This window comes from Octopus bimaculoides, chromosome 10 (genome assembly GCF_001194135.2).
Source record: "Octopus bimaculoides isolate UCB-OBI-ISO-001 chromosome 10, ASM119413v2, whole genome shotgun sequence".
Taxonomy (NCBI): Eukaryota; Metazoa; Mollusca; class Cephalopoda; order Octopoda; family Octopodidae; genus Octopus; species Octopus bimaculoides.
This window is the reverse complement of record NC_068990.1, coordinates 14,848,062-14,856,226: the sequence shown is the minus strand read 5'-3', so window position 1 is coordinate 14,856,226 and position 8,165 is coordinate 14,848,062. Positions and strand designations below refer to the sequence as shown.

Sequence of the window (8,165 nt, the reverse complement as noted above, 5' to 3'; positions counted from 1 at the left end):
CGAAGAATTTGGGGTGGGGGGAATCTAACAATGCCGATTTTTGACAATTTTCCGGAACTACATATATATGTGTGTGTATTTTGGTGAAATACATATATATGGTATTTTGGTGAACTACATATATATGTGTGTGTATAAAAATTTATTTATGAGGGTAGAAATTGATATTAATCAATTTGAACCAGTGGTCTAGCATATTAAAAAAATCCAAAGATTAAAATTATATTACATACAAAAATAAGAGGGATGACACAGTCTGTTGTGTCGCTGAATTTTTACTGAGAACATATATTTTTTTCGTGGTTAGATGATTCGGCATCTATTTCTAGCATATAGGAGTCCACTTTTGCTGGTCATCCCTCTTATTTTTGTATGTGTGTGTATTTTGCTGAACTATATCTACCAATATTATGATGGATCTCCGAGTCCCCAGAAACAGCTGTTGGACTTATAACACCTAACTTCCTCCCCTTTAATTTTCTGTCAGTTCTCCTCCGTGTGAGTTTGATCTATTAATATATAAATGTCGATATATTTATACTTAAATATTTATCACCTGAAAATCTTGTCTTTGTTTGATTGCATTCTTTCTGTTTGCATGTACACATATATATCTTTTGGATATCAAATCCACGCTGTTATATTTAATTTTGTTTATCTGCATAATTGCCTTCATATCTGTGTGTGTGTGACAGGAAGGGCATCCAGCTAAAGAAAACCTGTCTCCAACTAACCCATACATGTGTTAACAAGTGGACATTAAAACGGTGTTGCTGATGATGATGCAACTAAAAAGTATAATGTATGAACATATGTATATAGATGTGTGTGTATTCATAGTGAGTGTCGTTCATTTATTTTGCAATTAAAAATATAAGGATGCTTGATAAATACTTATGGTAGAGTGTAATGAAAGTACGTATGTGATAGAGTGATAGCAAATGTCTTAAACAATTGTGCAAAGGACAATAGATTTTCAGAATTATTAGAGCATCAATTAAATTGTCTTGCAGTGTGCAGTTACAACTCTTTGCATTCTGATTTCAAATCCTACTTAGGTCAACTTGGGTTTTTGTCCTGGGAATGACAAATGAAAACATCAGTCAAATTATGGAACCAATTTGACTGGGTAACCTTTCCCTCCAATTTGTAGTATCATGCTCATTAGAAATTATTTATTATCTTTTTTTACATATATAAGCCAGTGTCAACAGTGGTTCTAGAAATTCCGAGACAGAAAATACAGCCTAGAAGATGAGCATTGTCCTGGAAGATCTGAAGAGCTTGACGTAGACATCCTGCAAACCCTGGTGGAACAAAATCCCATCGTAACTGTTGAGGAACTAGCAGAGAAGCTTGGATTTGGTCATTCAACCAGTCATTCAAGTCAGCGCTAGAAGAAAAACGACCATCTTTGGTTTCAAGACAAAAGGTGTTCTTCCATCAGGATAATACTCGGCCACATACAGCAAGGATGACATATATATATATATATATATATATATATATATATATATACATACACACATACATATCTCTCTGTGTGTGTGTGTGTATATATTTGTGTTTGACCTCCTCTACTACCTGATAACTGCTGTTGGTTTTTTTTTTTTATATGTAGAAACTCTGCCAAATCAGATTCGAGCCTGGTTTAGCCTTCTGGTTTCACCAGTCCTCAGTCAAATCGTCCAACCCATGCTAGCATGGAAAGCGGACGTTAAACGACGATGATGATGATATCCCCATAAGTTCATCAAAAGTAACTAATAGAATAAATACTAGACTTTAAAAACAATACAAGTACTATAGGTACAGGTGTGGCTGTGTGGTAAGAAGCTTGCCTTCCTAACCACACAGTTTCTGGTTCAGTCCTACTGCATGGCACCTTGTGCAAGTGTCTTCTTACCTTAGCTTCAGGGCAACCAAAACCTTGTGAGTGGATTTGGTACATGGAAACTGAAAGAAGCCTGTCATATGTGTGTGTGTGTGTGTGTGTGTGTGTATCTTTGTGTCTGTCTCCTCACCACTGCTTGACAACCAGTTTTGGTGTGTTCACATCACCCTAACTTAGCAGTTCAGTAAAAGTGACCGATACAATAAGTACCAGGCTTTAAAAAAAAATCAAGTACAGGGGTCAATTCGTTCAACCAAAACATTTTCAACATTGTGCCCCAGCATGGCCACAGTCTAATGACTGAGACAAGTCAAAGAATCTTTTCTACTTTAGGCACAAAATCTTTAGGGAGGGTGCCAGTCAAACACAAAGATCAACCGCAGTACACAAATGGTACTTAATAATCGACCCCGAAAGTATGAAAGGCAAAGTCAACCTCGGCAGAATTTGAACTCAGAACATAAAGACAGACGTCTTTCGCCCGACATCCTAACGGTTCTGCCAGCTCGCCGCCTTTGAGACAAGTCAAAGAAAAAAAGCATAAAAGAACTGGGGTCAATTTGTTCCACTTATCCCTTGCCTATGATGCTCCAGAATGGCAACAGGCCAATGACAGAAACAAGTAAAAGGTAAGAGATACAAGATATATTTTAAAAGATGGTGAACTGAAAAAAATCAATAGAGCATAACCAATGCATTACTATATCGGGTTACATGACTTTACATTTTGAGATCAAACGCATTGGATTCTATTCTTTTTGTTGTTTTGGGTTTGATGAAATAAGTAGCAGTCAAGCAGTGTAGTCAATATAAAACACAATCTCAAAATGTATCTGCCCAGCGTATCCACTTTATATACACTCGTGAATACAGTCACTGAAGCAAAGATAATTACACCCTGAGTAATGCATTTGGTATCTTAGCTTAGCTAATAACATATATATAGAGAGAGAGACAGAGAGAGACAGACAGACACAGAGAGAGACAGAGAGAGAGAAAGAGACATATGAGGTGGGTATGTACTTCAAATGTCGTTAATTTTTAGGTTACAATTTTTTTAAAAAGCCTGCCGCTTATTCTATCGGTCCCTTTGTGTCAAACTAAGTTGTGGGATTGTAAACTAGTTCAGAAACAGACTTTTTAATCACACAGCTATGCCTGTGCCTAATTACATATAAATGAGATGGGATCATATGCATCCCGGATGTGATTAACTTTTACATATTTACACTCAACATATGTAGAACTGTTTTGTCTTTTACGTCTTTCTAAATTAAATCACGTCACAAAGAAGTTTAACTTGCATAAGCAAAACTAGAATCTTTAGAAAGTTTGTGGGTGCACTTTGGCCAGCGTGACTGACACCTTGGGGGTATAGAGTTACCATCAGAAGTAGACAGGCATGTACACTCTATATTTAGCTGAGGTGGCATGTTGTGTGCTAACATTGATACACATCGGAGGCTTACAACTTAAACTAAGATTCATATAGAAATCACATGGTTTCAGGTTCGGACCCACTGCATACTGCCTAGGGCAAGTGTCTTCTACTGTAGCCCTAGGTCAACTAATGACTTTTGAGTAAATTTGATAGACCTAAGCAGTGCACCCTACTAAAAATAACGACCAAACCACTCTTCCTTTACACACAACTGTCTTAAAAAGGGAAAGGATGCATTGGTTAAGAGAAATGGTCAGGCCTGAAACACCTCTAGGGTAAACAACAGCAATAATAACAATTACATCCAGAGTCAACACTGACTGGTAGAAATGATATTAGAGCTGAAATCGGTCCGTCTTTCCTTATCAATAATTCCTATCTTTTATTTGTTTCAGTCATTGGACTCTGGCCATGCTGTCTGGTACTTATTCTGTAGAACTGTTTTGCCAAACAGCTAAGAAACGGGTCCGTAAACAAGCCAGCACCTGTTGTCAAGTAGTGGAAGACAAACTCAAATGTGTACATACATAATACATACAATTACATATATATATATGACAAGCTTCCGCACAGTTTCCGTCAACGAAATTAACTCACAAGGCATAGGGCGGCCCAGGGTTATAGTAGACGACACTTGCCCAAGATGCCGCGAAATGGGACTGAATCCAAGACTACATGGCTGCAAAGCAGAGGAAGACGTTTCCATCAGTTACTATTGACGAGATCAACCCGGACAGAGCTGACCAAAGGTGTTCCAATTTATTCCATTTTTATTCGAAATACATCACGCATGGTGTCCTTCAGTTTTTAAGAGAGTAGGGTCTTATTTAATGAATATTTAGCTGCTGTTTTCTTCAGCTAGAGCGACCATTTAGAGGCTTCCACGTGGGTTTTTGCATAAATAAGTGTATATATATGGGATAGTTTCTATTGGTACCAGAGGGGTAAAAAATTGACGTTAGCTTTCACTTTTGAAATGGGTTACAGAAAATTATTATGTAATAAAATAGGGGATCCAAATTGATCGGATATATTTTAGCTACTGTAATGATTATCCGAAACAGATTATTGATAAGGTCCTCCGACTTATAAGTTCTTCTTTTAAAGATTTCTGTATTAAAGACAAATTATGTTAAGCATGAACAGAAATGCAGTTTGATTGTTTAATTTTAAAAGGCCAAGTTTAAAAAATTAGTTTATTGATCTTTAATGTATACTGGAAACTAAGATATAGGCAGGGTTTGGGAACAGCTATCATTACCGCAGAAGGAAGGAATAGGACACGAAATTACAAAATGCTGCGGGGAAAAAAATACTAATATTGAAATCTTCTGAAAATACTGGATATCTCGAGCACAAATTTATAAATATGTTTAAACATACACTCCACAGAGGTAAAGAAAATTGATACGTTTTTGGAGGGAGGAAATAAGTTTTTTGCAGGTGTTTCTACCCTATATTTTGTGTACTGATCACATTATTTCTTCTGGAACCAATAACTAAGTAAACGCTTAAACTTTTGGATTGAAGTGTAAGTTAATTGCATTGATAATGTTTGTAGATATAAATACTCGACTGATTAAATTCAAACTAATCTTTGAAGAAGCATGCTTTATCTCTCTTTATCGTTCAAGTGTCGTGTGCGAAACATTTGAAAAGATATAGTTGATATATAAATATAACACACGTCTCTTACCTTTACACATTCTGAGATTTGAGATTCAATTTAAAAAATTTAAATAGATATTTAAGTAAATAGAACATTAATTACAAAATCATGTTTGTGTTGATCAGAAACTGACATTCATGTAAACAAATGACAGGTGCTGTAAATAACACTGTAATGTGGTTTCCCAACAGGGGAGATAATCCAAAGCTCTTAATTCTTCTTGTAACAGACAGAAAACCTGAAATTGGATGGAGTAAGGAGCTAGGCGATTATATGGATGGCATTATTTTATCAACTCCGAAAGGACAGACGTAGGCGATCTTTCGGTACGAATCCTAAATATCGGCCTTTTCCGTAAAAAGTGTCTTCAGCGATCTTTACCAAAGATCGGCTTTTCCGTAATACCCGCGCGATCTTCACTACGGTGTTAGGGTTAGGGTTTTAGTGTCAGGGTTAGGGTTAGTGTTACGGTTAAGGACGGAATTCCCTAACGCAAACCCTAAAACCCAAACCCTAACCGTAAAAAGCTGAAAGAAATTCCGCTAAGCATTCTGTTCGACTCGTTAACGATTCTGCCAGCTCGCCGCCTTATAGAGATGTCAATAACACAAACCAAGGAAACTAATCACAGAAGCGTAGCTAGGAGGCGTGCCATAGAGGAGGAGGAGGAGGAGGAGGCAGTCCGTGTCAGGCGACGTTTTCAGAGTGGTGGCATTTTGGGGTCCAGAGTAGGGAGTAAACACAAGGGCTGCCCCGGGCGGCATACACTCTAGCTGCGCCACTGACTAATTGTGGCCTGAGATAGCTTGTGCGTGTGTGTGCTTGGGAGAGAACAGCAATGCCTATGACCTGTTGTCGGACTTCCGAGACAGGTTTGAGGAAGGCGTTCTTAAACCTTGCCCCTGTTCCCAAATGCTTACCACAGAATAGACTTTGCTAAAGGCACCAAAGAACGGGTGGTGTCATTGAATTATAAGTATCTAGGAGTATTAAAATTTGACAGAGGATGAACTATAGAAATGCAAGTCAAAGCTAAATGGCATGAGTCTAGTGAAGGTTGGAAAACACAGCCAGTATTGCTTCTTGGATATTCAGCAGGTTTTGAAGATTGGAAAATAGCAAAGTACCAGGACCTAGCCACTGAGTTACAGTGGCTATGGAAAGTCTTAATAAAATGTACCCCTGAAGTTATAGATGCATTAGGAACTCTTCCTAAAGATTTGAACAGATGGATAGAGGAAATAGGCAAAACCTAGTTTAGTGCTGCTCCAGGTAACAGTATTATTAGGGTCACCTAGGATATTTAGGAAGGCCCTTGGCATCTCAGATTACTTGTTGTAGCCCAATGTTAGGAATTTTTTTTCTGACTGTCTAATCTGTTGTGTGTCCTCATCGCTGCCGCTGCCACCACCATCGTCATCATTTAACACCCACTTTCCGTGCTGGCATGGACTGGACGGTTTGACTGAAAATTGGTAAACTGGGGGAGCATTAGGAAGGGCATCCAACTGTAGAAACCATGCCAAATGAGAATGGAGTCTGATGCAAGCCCCTCAGCTTACCAGCCCTGGTCAAATCATACAACCCATGCCAGCATGGACAATGGACATTAAATGAGGATGATGCTTCGATAATTCTGAGTGTGAAAAAATTGTTTCCAAAAGTCATGTGTGCTGTGTTGTTTTATATATTCTTTTATTCTTTTACTTGTTTCAATTATTAGACTGAGGCCATGCTGGGGCACCATGTTAAGGGGATATCAGTCGAATGAAGTGACCCCAGTACATTTTTTGATTTTAATGCCTGATGTTTATTCTGTCAGTCACTGGGGCATACACAAACACAATGACACACACACACACACACACATAGCTTTTTAAAAAAATGTCTCCAACATATCATGTGTGTGTAACAGACAACAAAGAAAAAAGATCTGTGGTGAAATATTTGGGTAATTTCATATTCAATCAACAGATTCCTGCACAACTTCAAATTCTTTTACACTCTGTTTATAATGACCTTAAATCTGTGCTGACCCAGCTAAGTGTTGATTGAATCACAAGAACTAAATAAACAACAGAATGAGATTAATTAAATAGCAATCATATCTGGATAAATACAAATGTTTTGTTTTTGTATTTGGTTTGTAAGATATTTGATGTGAACCCATGAGTAGAAACAGATTTTGTTGTAACACAGGAGGGTCATTATGCCAATAATAAACACACACACAGGTTCTATTTCACTTCTTTATTATTATTATTATTATTATTACTATTATTGCTGTTGTTATTATTATTATTATTATTATAAAGGTAATGAGCTGGTTGAATCGTTAGCACGTCAGACAAAATGCTTTGCAGCATTTCTTCTGTCCTTACATTCTGAGTTCAAATTCTGGTGGTCGTGGTCGTGGTCATGGTGATGATGATGATGATGATGAAAAGAAAATGTCAAACAAGATTCTTTTTGTTTATATATTTATTTATAAAACATTTTAAAAATACCAAATTAAAAGTTACAGATATTAAACCACAATGAAGTAAAGACATGGGTGTTATAAATAAGGATGTTAGAGATGCTGTTCCTCTATTTTCTTCCCATGTCATAACTGATATCATTCTTCACATATTATAATAGAAGATATAAGCTGTAAGAATATATGCTGCTAAGTAGTATGACATGTGAACATAAGTGGCACCTGCAGTAGTTGTAAGTTTTGGTCTTTTTGTTGCAGGAGATTCTGTGGTAGTAACAAGTCCTACATCGCGATCAAGAGTATAACGGATAGCTTTGGTTAGTGGAAAGGCTTCTTTCCCGCACATGTTGCTAAAATCGTCTAAGTCCAGTGACCACAACATTGCTCCTGCTAACTGTTGAGAAATTAGCCATTTGGTCTGCAAAAGGAAAAACAAAAGTATTACAATATAATTTACAGAATTCTTATGGGAGTGCCCAAACACACATGCACACACGCACACACACACACACACACACACACACACACACACGCATATACACACACACATGCATATGTATGTAACTTTCTATATGGACACAAAACCCTGCTTGCGAAAGCCTGTTGTGGGAAGTGAAATCGAAATTGAAATTGAACCATATTCGATGACTGGCACCCATGCCAACCTTCCTTCATTGGACAC

At 37.4% G+C, this 8,165-nt stretch overlaps 2 protein-coding genes across 2 annotated transcripts in view; both read right to left on the bottom strand.

The window, feature by feature from the left end:
- The window catches only part of LOC106875014 (solute carrier family 40 protein member 1), a 30,670-nt gene extending 25,418 nt beyond the window's left edge, over positions 1–5,252 (bottom strand). Inside the window, exon 1 of the mRNA XM_014922963.2 lies at positions 5,032–5,252. Coding sequence (XP_014778449.1) covers positions 5,032–5,041 — 10 coding nt within the window. The 5' untranslated portion in view covers positions 5,042–5,252. The remainder of the gene's footprint in view (positions 1–5,031) is intronic.
- Positions 5,253–7,473: 2,221 nt separating this feature from the next.
- LOC106875015 (chitinase-3-like protein 1) overlaps positions 7,474–8,165 on the bottom strand; it is a 30,582-nt gene continuing 29,890 nt past the window's right edge. The window contains exon 8 of the mRNA XM_052971043.1: positions 7,474–7,901. Coding sequence (XP_052827003.1) covers positions 7,629–7,901 — 273 coding nt within the window. The 3' untranslated portion in view covers positions 7,474–7,628. The remainder of the gene's footprint in view (positions 7,902–8,165) is intronic.